This window comes from Tetranychus urticae, chromosome 3, assembly GCF_039701765.1.
Source record: "Tetranychus urticae isolate SD_2017Ah chromosome 3, NJAU_TeUrti_SD_1.0, whole genome shotgun sequence".
In the NCBI taxonomy this organism is placed as follows: Eukaryota; Metazoa; Arthropoda; class Arachnida; order Trombidiformes; family Tetranychidae; genus Tetranychus; species Tetranychus urticae.
In genome coordinates, this window is record NC_142960.1 from 20,018,651 (window position 1) to 20,040,989 (window position 22,339).

At 32.8% G+C, this 22,339-nt stretch overlaps 6 protein-coding genes across 8 annotated transcripts; 3 read left to right on the top strand and 3 right to left on the bottom strand.

Annotated features, from left to right (window-relative positions):
* Nucleotides 1–1,197: 1,197 nt before the first annotated feature.
* Nucleotides 1,198–1,937, bottom strand: LOC107364888 (homeobox protein MOX-1-like). Of its 2 annotated transcripts, XM_089269129.1 has the most exons (3): nt 1,840–1,937; nt 1,502–1,727; nt 1,198–1,419 (listed from the first exon to the last, which is right to left on the bottom strand). In XM_089269129.1, the coding sequence occupies exons 2-3, from the start codon at nt 1,718–1,720 to the stop codon at nt 1,213–1,215; spliced, it is 426 nt and encodes a 141-aa protein (XP_089125255.1). In that variant the 5' UTR covers nt 1,721–1,727; nt 1,840–1,937; the 3' UTR covers nt 1,198–1,212. The 2 variants fall into 2 exon arrangements, with proteins under 2 accessions (XP_089125255.1, XP_015787820.1); XM_015932334.3 differs by lacking the exon at nt 1,840–1,937 and having other exon boundaries at nt 1,502–1,833.
* Nucleotides 1,938–2,525: 588 nt separating this feature from the next.
* Nucleotides 2,526–4,674, bottom strand: LysRS (Lysyl-tRNA synthetase). Its single transcript, XM_015932333.3, has 2 exons — nt 4,299–4,674; nt 2,526–4,131 (listed from the first exon to the last, which is right to left on the bottom strand). The coding sequence occupies exons 1-2, from the start codon at nt 4,609–4,611 to the stop codon at nt 2,675–2,677; spliced, it is 1,770 nt and encodes a 589-aa protein (XP_015787819.2). The 5' UTR covers nt 4,612–4,674; the 3' UTR covers nt 2,526–2,674.
* Nucleotides 4,675–5,976: 1,302 nt separating this feature from the next.
* Nucleotides 5,977–10,067, top strand: Invadolysin (leishmanolysin-like peptidase, invadolysin). The gene is made up of 12 exons (XM_025161401.2): nt 5,977–6,046; nt 6,102–6,765; nt 7,084–7,221; nt 7,348–7,430; nt 7,514–7,634; nt 7,755–7,936; nt 7,999–8,317; nt 8,407–8,514; nt 8,634–8,710; nt 8,806–9,343; nt 9,413–9,565; nt 9,644–10,067. Exons 2-12 carry the CDS (start codon nt 6,652–6,654, stop codon nt 9,800–9,802), a joined length of 1,992 nt encoding a protein of 663 aa, XP_025017169.1. The 5' UTR covers nt 5,977–6,046; nt 6,102–6,651; the 3' UTR covers nt 9,803–10,067.
* Nucleotides 10,068–10,251: 184 nt separating this feature from the next.
* Nucleotides 10,252–12,545, top strand: MED17 (mediator complex subunit 17). The gene is made up of 2 exons (XM_015932408.3): nt 10,252–10,404; nt 10,496–12,545. The coding sequence occupies exon 2, from the start codon at nt 10,496–10,498 to the stop codon at nt 12,425–12,427; it is 1,932 nt and encodes a 643-aa protein (XP_015787894.1). The 5' UTR covers nt 10,252–10,404; the 3' UTR covers nt 12,428–12,545.
* LOC107364954 (CD151 antigen) lies at nt 12,530–16,199 on the bottom strand. Of its 2 annotated transcripts, XM_015932410.3 has the most exons (6): nt 16,007–16,199; nt 15,698–15,839; nt 14,674–14,940; nt 13,802–13,897; nt 13,535–13,738; nt 12,530–13,434 (listed from the first exon to the last, which is right to left on the bottom strand). In XM_015932410.3, the coding sequence occupies exons 2-6, from the start codon at nt 15,758–15,760 to the stop codon at nt 13,303–13,305; spliced, it is 762 nt and encodes a 253-aa protein (XP_015787896.1). In that variant the 5' UTR covers nt 15,761–15,839; nt 16,007–16,199; the 3' UTR covers nt 12,530–13,302. The 2 variants fall into 2 exon arrangements, with proteins under 2 accessions (XP_015787896.1, XP_089125254.1); XM_089269128.1 differs by lacking the exon at nt 16,007–16,199 and having other exon boundaries at nt 15,698–15,937.
* A 37-nt stretch (nt 16,200–16,236) lies between these two features.
* LOC107364952 (tRNA (cytosine(72)-C(5))-methyltransferase NSUN6) lies at nt 16,237–19,194 on the top strand. Its single transcript, XM_015932409.3, has 2 exons — nt 16,237–16,376; nt 17,391–19,194. The coding sequence occupies exon 2, from the start codon at nt 17,485–17,487 to the stop codon at nt 19,018–19,020; it is 1,536 nt and encodes a 511-aa protein (XP_015787895.1). The 5' UTR covers nt 16,237–16,376; nt 17,391–17,484; the 3' UTR covers nt 19,021–19,194.
* Nucleotides 19,195–22,339: the final 3,145 nt, after the last annotated feature.

Genomic DNA, 22,339 nt, shown 5'->3' on the forward strand with positions numbered 1-22,339 from the left:
TAACATTTAACCAGAAAAAAAATGTTAAGTCTTTTCAAATGTAAAGTAAATGTTTGATGACAATTTTTGCCCATTTTGGTACTATTTACAAAATTCCAGTTCACTTTTATTCACAATTAATGGTTTTAAAAGTTGATTCAGCTTCAATCGCGTAAATTAATGAATACATGATTTCAAAATAATGAAATGACTTTTCATAAAATAGAAAGCCAAAAGATGGAACTTGCATAAATTGGAATTACCCGGAAGTTTTGGTAACAATTTACATTAACTCTTGTATTTATTTATTTTTTTGCTGAGTAATACACTGAGAATAGTTTGATCATAGATTAATAAGAACAATAAGAGACTAAATTAAGAATAGAGTTGATATAATTATTTTGAATATTGAATAAAATGTTGAATGTTATGTGGTCACATCCATAGAGTCTGTTGTAACTGGATCAGCATAATTGGGACAGTTTAAGTTAACACTTTACTTCTTTGATTTAACCTTTTTCATGGCTTTTCCTTTTCCTTTTCCTTTGGCCTTCATGCCAGCACCTTTACGACCTTTAGCTCCTTTACGACGTCCACCTCGTCGAGCTTTGCCCTTTCCTCGGCGAGATCGAGAAACACTTCTAGCTTTCATTGTTGATTTGGCCTTTGGTTTAGTTGATGATCGAGAGGTACTTCGGGACTGTGATTTGGGTTTTGCTTCTGCTCGAGATCGGGTTCTGGATCTTCCTCGACGGACCTCGGTTTCTTCGGCAGCGGCATGAGAGCCTTCAGTTTTAAGGGACATTGAGGTTGTCTCTTGTTTCATGTCAGGATCAGAAGATTTCGCAGGCGTTTCTTCAGGCATTGCGGTTTAGTTAAACGATTGATTTAGGCTGATGTTAAATTTGTTGATTTTAAATCACTTGAAATTCACCAAAATAATTCACAGAATCAAAATAGTGTTATCTCACAAACACAAACTATTAATGTGAAATTAAATTAAAAACATTAAGTTAACAGTCACAACAATAAACAGATGGTGGTGATGATGATGATTTAATAGATTATTAATTGTTGTTTTGGCTGGCAATTTTGACTCCTATGAATTATATTGTTGACCTCAAATTTTTTGGGTTACATTAATTGTAATTATTCATTGTTGAACGTTTATTCAAAGGTGGGTAACAATAATTGTTGGCTGTTGCAGATCCATTGTTGCCTGTACTTTTGATTTCAGTACTTCGAGCTGCATTGGTGTTTTTCTTGAGGACAAAATGATTCATCTAATATTATTGTAGATACACTAAAATCACCTCTAAATTGATCTGCGTCCGATATTTGCTGGTCAATGTCTTCTCTAGTTTCTTCCAGATCACGGTATTTATTGTGAATTTGATTACGTTTGCTCTTCATTCGGCGATTTTGAAACCATACTTTAACCTAGAAACAAATAGAGAAACAAATCTTTTAACATCTCAAGGATAATTAAGGTTTAATTGAAAGATTATTTGATTGTTATTACCTGTCTCTCAGTTAAATCCAAAGCCATGGCAATTTCGTATCTCTTTAACCGAGAAAGATATCTGTGTTGATTAAATTGATCCTCCAACTCTTTAATTTGATCCTTGGTAAACAATGTCCGTTCCTTTCGATTACCATTACTGTCCAATCTCCCATAACCAGCGATTTGGTCAACTCCGTGTTTATTGTCATCATTCACATCATGAATCCTTACTCTCATGGTTGTACTATTGTAAAGAGGATTTACAATGAAATAAATTATTTTACGTAAATAATTACTAGGCTAGCTGAACAGATTTGATGTTGAACAAGTGGACATGAACTGTAAATGATTATCACCTCGGTTTCTCGTCATTTATTTATGATTATCCTCTCTCATCAATCTTATTTTGGCGTGAGTTGGTTTATAATGAGTGATCTGAAACATTCACAGTGTCATAGACCTCAAGCTATTAAATCATATTTCTCCTCAAGAAAAAAAACTTCCAATAGCTGGTTTCCGTTTGAAACATGTGTTTAAGTGATTTCCATTCAGGTCATTTGGTTGAAGCAATTTTTCCATGGTTGTTAATTACTAGCTATTGATTGATTACATATTGATGTATTGGATGGATTTACTTGCTAACTTATTTGCTATAATATCTCAGCGGTTTTTGATTGTCAACGACTTTCTAACATTGAAGATGTTGACACTTCTGGCAATCAGAGGTACAAAATTTTTCCAAATTGAAGAGTTGATTTACACAATTGACATTTAATAAGTTAAAGGAGATTCTGGTTGGTAATCAGGTAAAGACTCATTAAGATCAATTATAATTATAGTGGAATTGAAACTGGTATTTCTAATCCTGTTCTTAATGTTCTTGGAGATCGCGATTATTCCGGTCAGATAATTGTTTTTCAAGAGCTACTCTTATTATTTCTACAACTGATATTGGTTTAGTTTGTATTAATCAAAGTTGATTGTAAAGGATAAATACGACTCGTTGATTGGTAATCAAAAATTTTTTGTCAAACGATGCGGATGCAAGAAAAAAACATTTAATTTTGACAGAAAAACCGGGAGCATTAACATATATTCATAATTTATAAATAATTACTATTCAAACCTAATTTTTCAAATTTTTAAGCTTTGGTTATCTTTAAAAAAGAGCCTCTTTAGATGCACAAGAGTTTACTTTTTTTGAATAGTTTCCTTGGATTTGGAAGGTGATGCTGAGGAGCCGTCTTTTGGTTCATCTGATTTTTTGGTTTCATCGGGTTTCATAGCTGGGAATAAGAGGACCTCTTTAATTGTATGAGAGTCTGTCAAGAACATAGATAATCTATCGATTCCTATACCTACTCCACCGGTTGGAGGTAAACCATATTCCAATGCAGTGATAAAAGTTTCATCAACCAACTGAGCTTCATCATCACCAGCAGCTTTAGCTTTAGCTTGTTGTTCAAATCGTTGTCTTTGGACAATAGGATCATTCAACTCGGTGTAACCATTGACTACTTCTCTTTGACCCACGAACAGTTCAAATCGTTCAGTTAAACTAGGATTTTCCCGATGATATTTAGCTAATGGACTCATAACAACTGGATGATCAGTGATAAAAGTCGGATTGTTACATTGGACTTCAATAAAATGACCAACTAATTTATCGATTAACCGAGCAGTGGTTCGAGGTGGAGCACAATCAACTTCATGCTTAAGACACTGGTCAGAGAAGAATTTGTTTGCCTCATCTGAATCCAAAGTATCGTAAGCAGGGAATTTAACTCCCAGACATTTCTCCAAATCTGGAAGCATTTTAATTCGTCTAAAAGGGGGAGTGAAATCAATCTCAACCGATTGACCATCAGGTCCTTCTGGATGATAAGTGATCTTGTATGATCCATGAACTGATTTAACAAGCCCACTTAACATAGTTTCCGTAATTGACATCAAATCGTTGTAATCAGCATAAGCCATATAAAATTCAGCCATAGTAAATTCTGGGTTATGTGTTAAGTCTATCCCTTCATTACGAAATTGTCTGCCGATTTCGTAAACACGATCCATTCCTCCGACAACCAACATTTTGAGAAACAATTCAGGAGCAATGCGCATAAAAAGATCCATATCCAACTCATTATGATGAGTTATAAATGGCTTGGCTGTGGCCCCTCCAGGTTGCATGTTAAGTATCGGTGTTTCAACCTCAAGGAAACCAAGTTGGTCCAAGAAAGATCTTATATAACGAATCACTTTGCATCGAGTGATAAACTTTTGCCTAACCCATTCATTCAACATTAAGTCCAAGAATCTCATTCGGTATCTAGTTTCTCTATCTTTAAGACCATAATGAAGATGGGGCAGCATCCTCAAGCAAGGAGTTAACAATGTCATTTCTGTTGGTATCAAAGATAATTCTCCTTTCTTTGTTTTACCAGGATGACCAAGGCAACCCATCATGTCTCCTCGTCTCAATTTACCATTAATTTCAGTAAAAGCTTCCTGAGATGGATAGTATTGAGCGTTAGCCATAACTTGAATCTTTACTCCTTCAGCTCTGAGATCGTAAAAAGTTAACTTCGCTCCATAATCGCGTTTAGCATGGATACGGCCGGCTACACTCACTTTTTGATCCTCCAAAACTTGACCTAATAAGAATTAAAAGCATGAGGTGAGATGGAATGTCTACTTATCATCCAACAAAACATATTTTGTTTGATTGGCATATTAATGAAACAATAACAACTACGACGAGCCATGTGACAAGAAAGAACCGGAAGAAAAATTGATACTTCTTGGATTCACAGATACTAACCATCTGATAGACTTGAATATTTTTCAATAAATTCGGATAGCGAAATAGTAACATTATATTTATGAGGAAACGGATTATCTCCTTTGGCTTTTAGATTATTAACCATTTGAGTTCGTAAAGTGTAAAATTCGTTCTCATCCATTTCATCTTCATTTGTGGCGGCAGCATCACCTCCAGTCTTGGACTTATCCACAGTTTTCACCGCACTTTCCGAGGCTTGTTTCTCTTTTTCAGCTTTCTCCTTAAGCTTACGTTCATTCTTAAGACGTCGCTTAAGCTCATTCTTACTCAATTTTTCAGTTGATTCAGACATCTTGGACAATATTAAGCTACTGTTGACACGAAGCACACGATTAAATGATCTCAACACCGGAAAGATAAGTTGCATTGCATTGCACACATATTGAAAAACCAAGAAGTAAAACCGACCATACGCATGCCCACCGCTAAAAACTGTAGCGCGCTTAAGTTCAACTCAAAATCAAGAAATTGTTTCATAATTAAAACAATTGTTTAAACAATCAACAGTAAATAAACTCTCCATAAGTCCAATTTTAAGACGGTCAAGATATTCATTACTGCCAAATTAAATTTGAGTAAATCACATACAAAATTACAATCTTGTCTGTACAAAAGTCACAAATAAAATAATAACGAAGATTCATTCGATTGAATTTCCTGCATTTCTTTTAAGCTTCCAAGCTGGCTGAATCAATTGAAAATAGATAGAAGCTTAATCATAATTTAATGGTTTCAATATTCAAAAATCTAATTGCTAAAGCTTAGAAATTGAAATTTCGCTTCTTTAGTGAACTCGAATCTATGAGATTCAATTTTGATTGAAACTCATCATACTCATCATACTTTGTTTATTTCAATTGATTAAATGAAAACCAGGGAATAGTTGATTTCTGTATAATTTAATTGGCGATGAGTGCTGAATAATTTAAGTTTACTGCGGAATTAAATTGTTAAATTTAAAGAGTACAAATAATTATTAAGTTAACTATCTATTAAGTTTCTATCAAAGCTGATAGATGGAGATAGTGGTTGCGGGAAAAATCGGTCTTTTGCAAAGAGTAAGGTAAAGTTAACGATTCCTTGACCAAAGCAGCTGAATCTCAGCTTTTTTGAAAATATGAGAAGTAAATAATCGAAAGGATTTCACAATTATTTACTATTTATCTACGAAAATTGATTAAAGCATTTTCGATTAACTATGCTGATAGGTTGGATGGAACGGTTAATATAAACAGTAATAACATGAGTATTTTGTTTCTTATGCACTGCATATCCTGAGAGATGGATTTGGGTATCCCTTAAGTCATCTGTTGAACACATGATGAACACATCCTAACCGAAAAGAAGGTTAGCATTTGTAGATTTTTATAAATTCAATTTATCCGTCGTTTCAATAATAAATAACATTTTCATTATCAATTTTCACCAGTTAATATCTTTCAATTTTTCATCATTATTATTAAACGCTGACTGGTTGTCAGACTCTTCCCCTTTTCTTCCATCTTATACTGGGTGGATAAAAAATAAAGGGAAAAGGGGTTCGGTTTAATGTGCTCAGTCTTACTATTTAAAATGTAGACAAACCAAATTTGTCTTCTGAGCAACAAAAGGGGGTGCTTTCCCCTACCCACAATTTTTTATCCACCGAGTAGTTTGGCTCCATCAATCTGTTTTTGTGAACTCTCTCTCTCCCTATCTTTTCACTTTTCAAAATCTGTCCAAAAAAGGTTGGTGTTCATTAACTCTTCACTCAATTCCTGATTCTTTATTGTTTTATTTTAGATTTTCAAATTGTATCATTAATTTTCTAAAATCAACTGTGATTTACAAGTACAACTTTCATTGTTTCTTCATCATCCCATCCAAAGTGTTTACCTTATTTTCTATCTCATTCTCGTTTCTACCAAAGACTCCTATCTTACCACCAATAATCTGTTCTCTGTATAAATGAACTCCATTCTTGATGTGATTTAGATGCAATCAACTGTGGTTATTAATCATCCATTTAACTTCTTTTAAATTAATCGGTTTTGGTAATTTTGATACGCCAGTGTTTCTTCTACTCTTCGTACTTTGTGATATGTCACCTACAATGCAAACCATTTGGTTATATGATCTATGATTGATTGTTATTACATTAAATTGACTGGTGACAAGGTTTCTTGGTAACAGATAATAATGCTGGTTGATTATTGTTTCGTAGTTTCCTCAACTTGATTGTTTTACTCTTTGATTGAGGACAAACATCAACTTTGCATTCCTGCCAATAAGCATTATTGATGTCTGGCTTTGCATATCTCATATTAAACACCATTGGATCTCTCATCTTAAAATGAATCATGACTTTTACTATTTAATATTGTTTTACATCTTGCTGATCAACTTTAATCTTTTCATTGTTACTGTTGGACACATATGCAACCATATTCCACCTAAACAGAAAGAGGTAAGACAATATTAACTCTTCGATAATTGATTTTCTGTCTTCTCGTGCCTCATCATTCCACCTCTACCAATCCTTTTCAGTTTACTGTTTTTAACCATTCGTAGTAATTATCAACTTAATGATATATTTCATGCCATTAACCTTGTATGATTTTTCAATAATCAATTTGCTTAATCTCACCCCTTTTTCATTTTTTCCTCGCTTCATGAGCTTTGCTATCAACCATGTCAACTATTTGGCTAACAATAATCTAATTAAACTTACCTGTTGTTTTTTTTTCTTTTACTCTTTTTTCAACGTATTCGCTGAACTTTACAGATTGGTTTTGTGCACCTAGAGTCAAAATCTCATAACCGAAAACAGCGAGATATTAACATCAGTAATAACTTGCGAATTAAAGTTCATTATGACTCAAGTGCATTCGAGCTACCTAGAGATAAATTCAATGTAATTAATGTGAGTAAAAAACTTTTGCAATCAGATTAAAATCATTTCAACTCTGAATGATTTCCTCATTGTTAATACTGTTTCCTGTTTTTTTACAACATCCAATGTCTTTTTTTTTTCTTCATATAAATTCAGAATACTATTTTACCTCAAGCCTTGGACTATTGGCAAAAAGCTTTGCAAGTAACTCCATTAGAAACGCCTATAATAATCAGCAGGTTAGAAAATAATTTACTCTTGTATGGATAAATGAAGTATTTAATTAATTTCCTTGCAACCCATCATTCAATTTCATCCACAGGAAGTGCCCTAATCATGAAGTCCTTTTCCCACCAAAAAATCCTAAACATCAACATTGTATAGAGAAATGTGAACCAAAGACAACCTGTGGCGAAGTTGTTGTGCCGGAAGAACATCTCGATGTATGGATATTTCACTATCAAACCGTTGATTGCTTATTTACCAAAAAAATCACAAATTCAATTTGAATATCATAATTGTCTAATATATTTCTTAATGTTCCATTTTTTATTGATTCGTAGGTTTGTCGAGTGTGTAATAAAGAATTTGCTAATTGCCATGATGTGGGAAAACGTCCTAAAGATGCTGGCGTAAAAGATGCAGATTTTGTGTTCTACATATCAGCAATTCAGACTGAACGCTGTCAGAAAGGAGCTACAGTTGCTTATGCAGCTCATTGCCAGCAAGAATCACAGACTGAAAGGTTTGGTCTATTCGTCAATGCTTTGTTGCTGTTTAACTAATTATTTTTCTTTTCATGTACAGACCAATAGCAGGCCATGCAAATTTATGTCCTCGATCCATATCAACGAAACCGCAAGATTTGGCTACTCTTCTTTCAACAGTTAAACATGAGATTCTCCATGCTCTGGGTTTTTCTATTTCTTTATATGCTTACTTTCGTGATAAAAAGGGTATACCTTTGACTCCAAAAGGTAAAAATGGACGACACGAAGTGAATAAAGAGCTAAGTGTACCTGAATGGAGCGAGAAGGTTGTTCGTAAAATTAAACGAGATAAATGGCTGGTCAGATCTGGTTATATGACAAAAGATATTCATATGGTTGTCACACCTCGAGTAGTGGTTTGTATTCTTCTATCTATTCTTCTTTTTTCCTCTATTTGCATATCTAATTACTAATCCATTTTTTTTGTTTTGTAAAAATATTTTAGGAGGAGGTTAGAAACCATTTCAATTGTTCCAAGCTGGAGGGAGCTGAACTTGAAGATCAAGGCGAAGATGGAACCATTTTGACTCATTGGGAGAAACGGGTTTTTGAAGTTAGTTTACTTCCTGAATAGTGTCTATTCAGTTAAATTATCCAATTGTATTGTAGTGTCTCATCTTCTACTATTTGCTCTATTATATTTAATTAATCTGTTATTCTATTCATGAACAGAACGAAGCCATGACTGGAACTCACACACAAAGTCCTGTTTACTCTCGCATAACTTTAGCTTTTATGGAAGATACAGGGTAAAAAGATTTAAATTTATTGAAGAAATTCAGTTTGATTGAATGTTTATATAAAGATTCATTTTTTCAATTTTAACTTTGCTTTGTATTTATAGATGGTATAAACCAAATTATTCAATGGCTCAACCATTAGAATGGGGTAAAAATCTTGGCTGTGATTTTGCCATGAAAAGCTGTAAAGAATGGATTGACAAGAGAAGACGTGATGGTAAAAGCATTCACCCTTTTTGCGAAAAAGTTAAAGAAGAACCTTTAGAAACTGAATGCAATGATGCTCGAGATGCGGTTGCATTGTGCAATTTAAGAAGATACGATGTAAATTTGCCTCCATTGTATCAAAATTTTGATTCAATCAAAGGAGTTGGACAAAAATTTCTTCTCGATAGATATGGAGGATCAGTTAGTCTTGCAGATTACTGTCCGTATATCCAAGAATTTACTTGGAAATCAAAAGATGTTGTCGTTCGAGGATCACAATGTCAATTTGTTGAAAACAGTCCACCACAAGATAAAAATTTTGCTCTTGAATCTTACGGTCCTAATTCGAGGTGTTTCAATCATAAAGAAAAGTGGGAAGAACGAGCTTGTTCACAAAGTCGCCATTGGCAGCATTGGGGATCAGGATGCTACAAGGTTTGTCATCTCGAATCGTTTATCATGACTTTTGACTTAATCTTATTAATTGTAAATTTGAATCAACAGTATGAATGCGTTGATGGTAAAATACACTTGGAAATTGCAAACTTAACCTATGTTTGCGACTATAAAGATCAAGAAATTAAAATCCAAAGACTAGTTAATGGATGGCTTCATATGGGAACCATCATATGCCCCTCGTGTGATGAATTATGTCCTGTAAGTTTGTTAAATCACCTATTAGAATTATCTTACAATCTATAAATTTACTAATTATTCTATTATTTTTCTATGCAGAACTCTATATGTCGAGATTTGATCAAAACCAAAACAGTATCTGATAATGAAAATAAAAAAGACTATTTGCAATGTGGATCTCATTATTATCAAGCCAACCAAACTGTGATTCTGGTTCATTTAATTTTCTTCTATTATTTCTATTCTTATTGGAGATAACATTTCCTATGAAATAGATTACAAACAATTTTCCTTTTACCTTTGCACATAACTTCTTTCTTTTTCCTGTCAATTTCTTTCTGTATGTATTGTATACAAAATAATATGTTAAACAATCAATTTTATAACATTGAATCACTGAAAAGACTGTAATCAAATGAGAGATTAATCTATATATCAGTGCCTGATATTTTGCAGACTCTGAAGTACTCAATTTTCTATCTGCAATTCCAAATGATGAACATAATAAAATTATCCGTTGAAATTCCGGTTTTCTTATTTATTTTCAAGGGACATTTGTGCCTTATTAATTATTAATTAATAATCCTCAGCCAATCAACATTTTGTATTCGGTATCTAGTTTCTATCAAAGCTGATAGATGGAGATAGTGGTTGCCGGAAAAATCGGTCTTTTGAATGAAACATATTTTTAAAGATTGATGTCAAAACAACCTTTTATAACATTTTGAAATCATTTGAAAACGTTAATTGTATTAATCAATTTAATTGTCATATTTTCGTTCCTGTTTCAATACATTTAGCATCTGCAAATTTGAATTATTTTGTAAATAAACAAACAAATTTCTCAGTGCTCTCTAAAGGTATGTCTTTGCATTTTAAACTTTACTTGTTATATTTTTCTTGTCAATTTTGTCTCAATATTCATATGCTTGTTTATTCTCTATTATTTAGATGTCTTCACAATTTAATGTACCCGTTAGCATTGAAATTACAGATGAGTATGCGGTACAAGAAGTGACTTATGATGGCCAAGAGAAATATCAATCCCCCTTAACTATGTCCGAGAATTTAGCTCGTATGGTTCAGCGGATTGATTTTAATTCAATTGAGAGTGAAGAAGACAATGATGATACCTCCGAAACTAAAGAATCGCCTTCTCTCGCGGCACCTCAATGGCCTTGGGAATCAGCTCGAAATAAAATTCGCAGTGCATTAACTGAAATACATGTTCTGGAAGATGTTCTCAATATAGCCAAAGAAAAAAAATATCTTGTTCTTGATCCTGTTTCTCAAGACTCTGTTGACACAAAACCAATTGTCAGTCTGGTTGCTAAAAAGAAAGCTTTCGCTGTTGCCGCATCAATTATCATGAGCGGAGCTGATAGAATCAAGCAGAGTAAAAATGATGCATCTCGAAGTCAAACATCTGACTTTCATTCTGAGCTTATGCAGATGAGACAAAGTTGGAGATTGAGGCGAGCCGGTAACTCTATAATTGGTGATCTTAGCTATCGATCAGCTGGTTCATGGTATCCTCACCCAGGAAATTTTGAGGTAACCAAGAATGAAGATCCACCAAAAACGCAAGCATCTCCAAATCAATCGAGCAACTCACCTATTGGACCAGGACCCAAACAGAGTGCATTAAAGGTTAAAATTCCGAGTGATCTTGAGGGTGTAGCTTACATACATGTATGTGTTCAAGAAGGCCGGAATGAACTCGATGACGACCCTATCAAACCTGTCATTGACCTAGAGGCTCTCTCGAAAATTGAATTAACTTGGCAACAGAAGCTTGAAAATGCTCAGAATGTGCTTTTCTGTAAGGAATTGTTCGCCAAGCTTGCCCAAGAGGCAGTGCAAGTTCAATTTCCTATTCCAACTATAGTTAATAGTAATGTAATTATTGCAACTTTATTTCCTGGAATTCAACTAAATATTGGATTAGTTCATTTAACTCCACCAAAAAAGAAGCGAAAATTTGGTAAATTTGAGAATCACGAAATTGCAGAGAAAAATAATGAATCCGTGAAGTTCCCTCATAAGCATGTATTAGAGCATACTTTACATCAGTTACTCCGAGAGATTCATTACAACGCTCTTCATCATCCAATGCCTCATCCAACAACAGCGACTTTAGGTTTGAGTCGTCTAAGATATTTTGCTGGACCAGAAGCCTATGATCGCCATGTACTCACCGAATCGTGTAAAAATGAAACCATGTTAGAACAAATAATTGCTCAAGCCCAACATTTTGTTCTCCGTGATCAAGCTTTAAAAACTATTGACGATCTTTCTAAAGAAATCAAGGAAGCTATTATTATTGTACATTGTTTATGTTTGAATAGTCCTATTCGTAGTTGTATCAAAATTGTTATTGTTTCAAGTGGCTACGAATCTCTCAATCGTACTCCAGTAACCATTCACGTTAGTTCTAAAAACATGACCATTATCTGCCGAGAAGGTAAAAAGTATACTTTACACTATGATGTCGGATTACTTCGAGAAACATTGCTGAGCATTATTTCTCATCATCATTTGTCAACAATTCAAAATTTATGCAAATTAATGGGATGGAGATGCATTTCATACACAAGTAATTGTGGAATCGGCTCTATAGAACAAATCGGAACAGCTTCATCACTTTTGATTGCTTCACCAAACGATGAGAGAGTCATTTCTATCCGACATGGACCAACATCTGGAGCTGTAGTTGCTGTTTCAACTAATCCAAGGGATCAAGATTTCTATCCAAGTTCAATTATTCGTGATCGTAAATGGCAAAATATCCAGTCTAATTATAAATCAATCGATTTAACGAAAATGCCAGGTAAAAACTTAATCAACAAAATCGAGACTCTTATGTCTTTTGCAAAAGGTTGAATCTGCAGCTTCGAACTTGACCTTTTCTGAACAAATATTTATCTAAATTTCCATTCTTTATAAAGCTCTTTTTTTGTAAATAAATATTTTGTGAAAAACATATTTTAATCATCACAAATTTTAATGATTATCATTTTATTAATTCTCATTATGATTACATGATACTTTTACAAAGTACTTGTACTTCAATTTATTTTGACTTTATAATCTTATATGAGAACAATAATTTATATTGAAGTTGCAATTTATTCCGTCTAATATTTTCAAATTTTGGTCACAATTTAGCAAAAGGTAAAGATTTCTAAGTTTTTCTTTGTAAATTGTACGCAAACAAGATGGTCACACGGATAATTAGGCTTAAGAAAATGTAAATATCAAAATAAATTAATACATTTCATCATTGAAGACCTGGGAAAGCCTATAACATTGAAATAGATTGAGAAGTAAATAGAATAAGTCAAATTGAAATGAGATCATTACTATTGACTAATTATTTACTCTGATTAAATACATAGAAAGTAATCTAGATATATTTTTTTCTTCAGTACAAACAGGTAAATCGGAGTAAATAAGAAGATAACTCCTCAAGAAATCCCTTAGATACTCTGATTGTTTTACTTCCATATCCAAATGGACTTTTTGTACTCCCAGAGCACTCTTCTCATAAATTTGATAAAGATCGCGTGATTATTGCTTTAGCTAGTTAACAATCCATCATCTTGTACCTTAATAGTCTATTCATCTAATAGAAACATCAGATATTTACATTTGTTGGCGAGTATGTTGATGTTAAAATAATTTATATAGACAGCAATGAAAATCAAGGATTATGAAGATATGATTAGTGCTTGGGATCGATACGCCTAAACCATTCACTATTCTATGACAAGATATAAAGCCAAGGAAAGAATCATTCCAAAAATGAGTAAAACTGCTATTCCAACTCCAATACCTCCAACAATCAAAGCATGAGCTTTTACAAACTCTTTCATTTTCTCATAACAATCCTGAGTAACGCCAAGATCCAGATCCAAAACCAAGACAAACATGAAATAAAAATGAAATAGCGATCAATAAATTGTTTAAATTAACTGCTATTATACTTACATCCATGAATACAAATCTTTCTTCTAATTTATCTCTTACACAGGCCTTTCGTTGCTGAGGTTCAAGTGGATTTTTGCAACAGCTTTCAGGAACTTGAGGACCACTTAGCCTAAAATTAACATTTCGCATCCAAATTTTATAAGCCTTCTGGTCACGGCCAACTTTCGGATTAGCAATATTAGGAATAACTCCACAACAATTGAACTAGAAGAAAAAGAAGTCGATTAGTAAAAAAATTAAATTTCAATAATTGATGAGAAACATTACATTTCTATGGACAGCATCCCATGATTCTGTTACTTTGGTATCGTTTCCATAAAGTTTGACAGTCATTATCATCTCTGAATGCATTCGTTCATCAACCTTTAATTGTATGAAATAGAAAAAAAATGAACAATAATTTGAGGGAAAACTATTTAGAAAGGGTTCACTGAGTGACAGTGACATGACATTTACCGTTTTAATCTGATCAGAATAGCCAAAAATAAAACTATACAAAACAAACTGCAAGCAACCTTTAAATAAACTTTTTGATTGAAATTCATTGTATTCTTAGAAATTGTGAGATGACTCGTCAAAACTCACAAGGTGTGCCTCAGGTATTACTAATTCACATTACCTGAATGCTGCAGCATTCCTTGAAAATATAAACCGATCAAATATTGATAAATTAACCTTTGATATTAACTCAAGTCAACAAATAATAAAATTCATTATTACAGATATTAATAATATGATAAAGGTCATTCAAAAATAACTGTTATAATTCAATCCTAATTTAGATGAAAAAGTTTCAATATATTTTTCAATCAAATTGAATAAAATGTAATAAAAATGCATCAATAATTTTTTGCCCTTGTTGTCTTGTTTGCAGTTTTACATGAAAATCAATGTGAATACTAATTATAGATTAGCAAGGTCTTAAAAATGATTTATCAAATAATAACTTCAAATAATCTAATTATTCCTGCATTTACTCTATCGGTAGTGAGATTTGCAAATTACGGATATGAGCTGTTAACATACTACTTGTTCAACTGACTGTCATAGTCAGTCATAGTTGTAGGGTGAAAGTTATGTACTGGAGTATTATTTGAACAAAATGAAGGTTCGAGCGGAAATAAAACTCACAACCTTACCTCGCTTCGAAATATGTAACCCAAAATACCTCCGGTTAACATGGTCAAGAAAATCATAGCAAGTATAAAAAAGAATGTTATTAAAACAGAACGAATCTCTTTCCAAGCTCCAATAGATCCAAGAAAGGATATAATCGCCACAACCACACCAGTTCCAATCAAAATAGATGCTGAGGCTATGTATGATTTAGTCCCTAGAAGCCTTTCCATAAAAGATTTATCCGAAAGAGTCCATACACCAATCGAAAAAACAGTTATCCCGCCGGCCTGGTCAGAAATGATGGATTAAAATAAATTATTAGAATTAAAATGTACAATTTGGTTCAAATACAGAAAAAGTATATTTGCAATTTTTTCAGACACTGTTTAAGAGCTGATAGCAAATTATACTGTCAAAGAGGGATACGAGGACGGTTCGTGCAATTCACTGCAATTAAATTATTGCTGATTGAGAGTAAATTATTGCTTTAATATCTAATATTCACTTTCTAACTCAAACATAATGCGTTATTGAATGGACCAAAGAACAAATTAATGAATAGATGAAAAAGTGATGGTGAAAAAGATTTTAAAATGATTGATACTCGTAGTAAGACGACAGTAGTTCAATGGCCAAGTAAAACTTTAGAAGTAAATTTGAATAATTAATGATGAAAGAAAATGGATTAGTAGGAACAGAATCCACCTACAAAAACTGTTGAACTGTTGTTTTCAATTCAATCAATCATAAACTATCAGCTTTTGGTTATTAATAACTTGACTACCTCCATTTTTCACTTGAATTTCGATAATTTAATCACGGAAATCACAGGAGATGAATGGATAATATCTAACAGAGTATCAAGACAAAGAAATTTAAAGCCAATAAAGGCTGATTGGGCAGTAAATTACACAAATTTTTCTTTTTTCACGAGTTTTTATAGCAAGAAACTTGCTATTTTATGAGTTATTCATTATCATTAATCCCAGACACAATGATAATTGAATTCATGAAAGGAAATCAAATGAAAATTATAATACTTACAAATATAACTCCATTTGCGATGAGCATAGCAAATTTAACTCCTTTTGCAAAACCGTCAACCATTTTTGATAACTATTAATCGTTGTATTACCGATCAGACACATCAGACCTTCTGAGGTGGTCAGAAAATTCTGGTCTGGTACTGAACAAAAGTGTAAAAAGTCAAGTAAACATTTAGCCACATACGAAGTAATAAACTTAAAGGAAAATAAAAGCTTGATGTTAACAATTCAGCACAAAGTTACTTTAATAACTGTAAATCTAATTATTGTATTTAATCACACAAATTGAAAGTAGCAGTTAACTCACTCGGCTCTTTCAGTGTCACCGACTTTTTTGAAGCAGAACAAGAAACGGAAGAAAAAATGTAATATTTTAGTCACCAAATTGTCTTCCTCGAGACACAAGGTTAGCGAAAAGACGTTGATTTGAAAACAAAAGAAATATGGTTGAGCTTGTTGATTACTCACAGAGCAAAAAGTTAACCAATCACTGTGTTGATCGCAAATGAATCATGATTGTTGCTCTCTCTCTCTCTGGCTTGATTTGAGCGGGAGAAAGAGAAACCAGCCATTTTTAATGTGACTCAATCAATCCTTTTTAGCTTCTTTCAATGTTGCCTGTGTTTTGTCAGTGTATAACTTCAGCTTCATCAGTTCTTTACATCAAAGGAAGAAAGGTAAATCAATTTTTTCACATTAATCGGGACTAGGAATCATCATAATCATCATCAGGGTGTGCCTCTTAAAGTTGATCAAATTATCGTGACCATTACAGGAATGATGTTGAAGTATAAAGATAGCATTAGTGAAAAAAAGAAAAATAAGATTGAGAAGATGAAGAATCAAGCTTAAGAATGATTTTTGGTGATGATTATGATGGTTTTTGATCATTTTGATAGTGTAGGCGTTCAATTATTGCGTTGAAAAAACATGATAGAAATTCAGTTTTAAATCGATAATCATAACTCTAGTTTACTCAAACTTCATGTAATATTAGCTTTACAAGTTTTCATTGTGCGTCATAAATGTATTTCTTTAATATTTATTCAGTCTAGTAATATGTTAATCCATTATCTTTGCGAAATTGGCCGATTTATTTGATGATCATTAAACATGATCATTAACAGGTTAAATAATACACCTTTAATATGAAATCTATTTAATCAACATACTTTGTATCAAAATACATTTTGATAAAGTCATTACCAGAATAACATTAATAAAGCAAAATTTTCAATGCTAATCAAACCACGTTAGAGTTATCATTCAAGTGATATTTATATTCAATTAGAGATAATTTAATAACTATTATTTTAAACAATCCAAGTTAATATTAGCAAGATTACATCAAATATTAACAAAATGTATTGTCTTCAATAGAGCTTATCATAGATCTGTCCAGTTTAAGCTCTATTCGTGATATTATTAATGATTTATTAATTTTTGATATTAGTAAATTGTTAGTTTTTTTATTGATGAAGTGTTTAATAGTGAAATTGTCCAGTAAAACTTGATCTGACCTCGAAAATTTTAATTAAGAATCATTTTGAATCATTTAATGCTTTTTATGCATTTTACGCTTTACGCTTTTTATGCTTTGTTATTCACATGTGTTTATTTGTTTACACTTTTCTTATTTTCTTTATTATGATGCTGTGTTAATTGGTTTTTGTATTTTTTTCTTGATTTAGGTCGCAAAGTTGGATGATAATGGTTTTTTAAGATCATCAAGGATTGATTTGCTTCTTTGTGGGCTCTTTTTGTATTATTTTTTGCCATTCACACATGCTTATCTTCCCTCTTCTATTGCCAGCTTTTCAACTGAATAAATTTTTATTTAATCAAGTGAAATCATTGAGGAATTGTGGTTTTTTTGCTGTTCAGCGGTTATTTCATAAAAATGCGAAGGATCCCAATCCAATGGCCTGTTATCCGGAATCTCCTTTCAAACGTGTTGATGAATTTAGGATATTTTTGAAAAAATCTTTACTCAATTCCTGGTTACTAAAAGGGAATGGAAGTGAAGAAGACAAGGAACTTAATTTTCAAAGGTTGGAAAAATGGTTAACTAGACCACCAAAGTATACGACAATCAGATTCAACACAAATAAACTGGACCAATCTTCTGCAATCACCAAATTGAAAGAAATACTATCAAGTCGCTGTCATCGGTTTCCAGTTGAGTCATTGTCTATTCAGGGTCATTCAATTTTAAAAGATTTATTGGTTATTACAAACGGTGGTTATTATGATAAAATTGAAAACCTTAAGCCCTACGGTAAACCTGTTATTATTGATCTTAGAGCTGGCCAATCTGTTCTCAGAGGATCAGAGATTTATGTTGGTGGAATAATTGGTGCCACAGCCGATTTAAGAAAACTTGACAAAGTAGCTGTGTATGTTGATATTGAAGGTAAATGCTTAAAAGGGTGGAAGAGACCTTATAAAGGAGCTAAAGTATTCATTGGAAATGGGATAAGTTTATACAATCGTCGAGACATTTTCAATGACAATCCACCTCAAGGAATTGGAGTACAATTAACTGATTGCCTTTATCCAGCTCCATCTTTATATGGGAACATGAATAATCTTTTCTTTGCTCAAAATTTTCCCTCCATGGTCACCGTTCATGCTCTTGAAGTATCTCCTGGACAAGTTATTTTGGACATGTGTGCCGCGCCCGGCGGTAAAACAACTCACATAGCATCTTTAATGAATTTAACAGGAACCTTGATTGCTTGTGATGTATCTAAATCTCGTATCGATAAATTGAAAGCTAATCTTGAGAGGTGGGAAATGGATCAATTCGTATCAGTTTTTACACACGATTGTACAAAACCAATCAACATTAAAGATGGCCAAACTAATTCAAGTAATCAGAGCCACCTTGAACCACCATTTTGTGAAGAAACGTTTGACCGTATTTTATTAGATGCTCCATGTAGTGGGCTTGGTCAAAGACCTCAACTTGTCGGTGATAGAAGTCTTGCCAGCTTTTTATCCTATCCGAAAGTACAATCAAGACTCATTGAAAATGCTGTTAAATTGCTAAAACCAGGAGGAATCCTTATCTATTCAACATGCTCTTTCACCATAGAAGAAAACGAAGCTATTGTATCCAAAATTTTGCACGACCATCCTGACTTAAGTTTGGAACATCAGTCTCCTTATCTTTTCGGTCAACCAGGTTTTGAAGGCGCTCATAATCTAACATCAGAAGATTTATTGAAAGTCCAACGTTTTATTGGTTCTTATGATATTGATGCAGCTGAAAGTGACACAATTGGCTTTACGATCTCTAAGCTTCGCAAGGATAAATAAAATGAACAATTTCTTTGAATATTTCAACATTGAAATATTTTGTAACTATTTGATACATGTCTTTTTATCACAAATAAAGTATCGAACTGAGTTTTTTTACTTTTGAATGTTTTCTCATTATATCAATATTTGTAAATGTTTATACGTTATTCAAATAAAAAAATTGAAACTTAATATACTCAGTCTCTTATCTGTATAAAGAGTAACAATGAAACAGAACAGAAAATCGAGTATTATCTGATAATATAACCGAAGCGTTTCAATTCCTGAATGCCAATGAAAGTCTCATAAAACAAATTAATTTTACTTCTGACACCGGACTGTCAATACGATTAGAAGCATTTTCTGGTTTTCGACGATTTGAGTTTGCATCTATTTTGGTGAGACTTAAACCTGCGAAGCCGAGGGAAATATTTTGCCTTCTCACCAGATTCGCACCTCTTGTTTGGCTTTATTTTGCATCAATCCTTTCTAGATCGTTAGGTCAGAGTACAGTCCAAGTCCATTACGGTTTCTGTATGAAATCTCTGTCCAAAATCTTCGAAAATTACAAATAAGTAACATAATAGTGCTTTCGTTTTCTTTTCACTTTGCTGACTTAATGCTGTTTGTTACTAAAAGACACAACTAACCCAATTAACACATCTATACACAAATTGACAGAAAACTGAAAAACAAAAGGAACCTGATCGGATAAAAGTAAATTTATTTAAAAGTTAGAGTGTGTTAGTTTGTAGGGACATAAAAACTGTGTCCATGTACGTGATTTGGAAGTTTCTCTCATCAATAGTTTTCGAGAAAATCGAGTTTGAAGTTGAAACTTCGAACTCCATTTGTACATTTATGGAAGCAGATTTTGTCGTGTAACTCATTTCTCTGATGTGACTTTTGATGATAAACCAGAAAATATACTTATTTTGAGAAATAATATTCTATATTCACCATAAAACAGATCAGTTCGATTTCTATTTAAACCGACCTTATTCTGTGACCGTAAAAATTAGAGAGCTGAAACTTATTATTTGACCATAAAAATAGTTTGCACACATCATGGTTTCAATAGTTTTTCCGATGTATCAATAGTTCTCTTGATTTTGAACATTCGTAAGCGAACTTTGAACCTCAATAATTCGAGAATGGTTACAGTTACAATCAATATTCTTTCTCCAATTTGATTCTTTACTAGACAAAAAGTCAATTCGTTCAATCAACTGTCTATTAGCGCATTTGGATAATGATGGTTGCGTTGTAAATGTACAAGCAACAACTTATTCAACATAACAAACTCACAACCCATATCTGGGTGAATAAACCAATTTTCTGGTTAAACTTGCAAATGAAATGCAAAGAGTGCTGCCAAAGACGCGAACATTTGAGTAAAGAATTAAGACTTAGTGGATCTGTAGGTGCATGTAAACTGAATCCATTGCTGCAATTAAATAGTTAATCCGGAGGACAGTCTTCGAGAAAATCGAAGTCAAAGTTTAAACTTTGATCGCCCTTTGTGCAATTATGGAAGCAGATTTTTTCTTGAAAATTTATTTGACTGATGTAAATTTAGATGAATAACCAGAAAATGTCCTAATTTTGAGGAATAACATTCCAGGTTTTCTGTAAAACAGATCAGTTCGATTTTTAGTTAAACCGAACACATTCTGTGACCATAAGAGTTAGAGTGCTAGAACTTATTATTCGTTCATATCAATTGTTTGCGCACACCATGAATTAAATACTTTTCCCCATTGACCAACAGTTCTCTTGATTTTGGCCATTGGCCTTAAAACTTTGAACCTCAATAGTTCAAGAATGGTAACATCTAAAGTCATCATTCTTTCACCAAATATTAGATTTCATTATGGGTTATGATATAATATGCCTAAATATCGTATAAAATCCGGGATATTTAACATAATCACGAATATCCTTCAAACACATAAGCTTTGTGGTTGCTACAAACAAAATCTTGCTTGTGCTACATCTAACTTTATAAATCAAGCTCAAATCTAGTTACACAAACAATTACAATGCTGAAAGTCTTTTTGTAGCATCTTGAGTGATTTACGATTTCATTATTATTATAGCCCATAATGCAATCTGATGTTTGGACAAAAAATATTGATTGTAGCTGTAACCATTCTCGTAATATCGAAGTTCAAAGTTCGTGTACGAATGGCCAAAATCAAGAGAACTGTTGTTCAATTGGAAAAATTATCCAGTCCATGATGTGCGCAAATCATTTTTATGGTCAAATAATAAGTTTTAGCTCTCTAATTTGCACGGTCACAGAATAAGGTCAGTTTGAATAAAAATCGAACTGATCTGTTTTACAGAAAACCTGGAATGTTATTCCTCAAAATTAGGACATTTTCTGGTTATTCATCTAAATTTACATCAGTCAAATAAATTTTCAAGAAAAAATCTGCTTCCATAATTGCACAAAGGGCGATCAAAGTTTAAACTTTGACCTCGATTTTCTCGAAGACTGTTCATCAGATGAGCGATTTAATTGCACCAATGGATTCAGTTCTTATTTACCAACAAATCTGCAAAGTTTCAACTCTTTACACAAATGCTAGAGACTTTGGCCGCACTTCTTGCATCTTTAACCAGAAAATTGCTTTATTTACCAAGAAATGGGTTTAAGTGAGTTTTGTTTGCTAAATAATTTGTTGCGCGTTCATCAAAAGCCCAACTATCACGATCCAAATGCGCTAATGGACAGTTTTTCGATGAATTGTATTTTTAACAACTAAAGGATTAAGTTGGTCTAAGAATGATGTTTTTAAGTGTAGCCATTTTCGAAATTTCGAGGTTCAAAGTTCGCTAACGAATGTCCAAAATCAAGAGAACTATTGATGCATTGGAAAAAGTATTGAAACCATGATGTTCGCAGACTATTTTTATGGTCAAATAATAAGTATTAGCACTTTATTTTTTACGGTCACACAATAAGGTCGGTTTAAATAAAAATCGAACTGATCTGTTTCATGATGAACCGAAAATTTTGTTTCTCAATATAAGTACATTTTTCGGTTCATTATAAAAAGTTACATCAGGTAAATGCGTTAAGCGCAAAAAATCTGCTTCCGTAAATGTACAAATGGAGTTCGAAGTTTCCACTTCAAACGCAATTTTCTCGAAAACTATTGATGAGAGAAACTTCCAAATCACGTACATGGACACAGTTTTTATGTCCCTACAAACTAACAAAGTCTAACTTCGAAAGAAATTTATTTTTACCAGTTTATGTCCATTTGTTTTTCAGTAGACAATTGTGTCAATTATGTCTTTTAGTAACAACCATCATAAAGTCAGCAAA

Coding starts and splice junctions, on each gene's coding strand:
- LOC107364888 (XM_089269129.1), bottom strand. CDS start 1,720: ATGAGAGTAAGGATTCATGATGTGAATGATGACAATAAACACGGAGTT. Junction 1,420..1,501: donor TGGATTTAACTGAGAGACAG/GTAATAACAATC, acceptor ATTTGTTTCTAG/GTTAAAGTATGGTTTCAAAA.
- LysRS (XM_015932333.3), bottom strand. CDS start 4,611: ATGTCTGAATCAACTGAAAAATTGAGTAAGAATGAGCTTAAGCGACGT. Junction 4,132..4,298: donor ATATTCAAGTCTATCAGATG/GTTAGTATCTGT, acceptor AATTCTTATTAG/GTCAAGTTTTGGAGGATCAA.
- Invadolysin (XM_025161401.2), top strand. CDS start 6,652: ATGAATCATGACTTTTACTATTTAATATTGTTTTACATCTTGCTGATC. Junction 7,222..7,347: donor ATAAATTCAATGTAATTAAT/GTGAGTAAAAAA, acceptor ATATAAATTCAG/AATACTATTTTACCTCAAGC. Junction 7,937..7,998: donor CAAGAATCACAGACTGAAAG/GTTTGGTCTATT, acceptor TTTCATGTACAG/ACCAATAGCAGGCCATGCAA.
- MED17 (XM_015932408.3), top strand. CDS start 10,496: ATGTCTTCACAATTTAATGTACCCGTTAGCATTGAAATTACAGATGAG.
- LOC107364954 (XM_015932410.3), bottom strand. CDS start 15,760: ATGGTTGACGGTTTTGCAAAAGGAGTTAAATTTGCTATGCTCATCGCA. Junction 13,739..13,801: donor GGGATGCTGTCCATAGAAAT/GTAATGTTTCTC, acceptor TTTTTCTTCTAG/TTCAATTGTTGTGGAGTTAT. Junction 13,435..13,534: donor AAAGATTTGTATTCATGGAT/GTAAGTATAATA, acceptor GGCGTTACTCAG/GATTGTTATGAGAAAATGAA.
- LOC107364952 (XM_015932409.3), top strand. CDS start 17,485: ATGCTTATCTTCCCTCTTCTATTGCCAGCTTTTCAACTGAATAAATTT.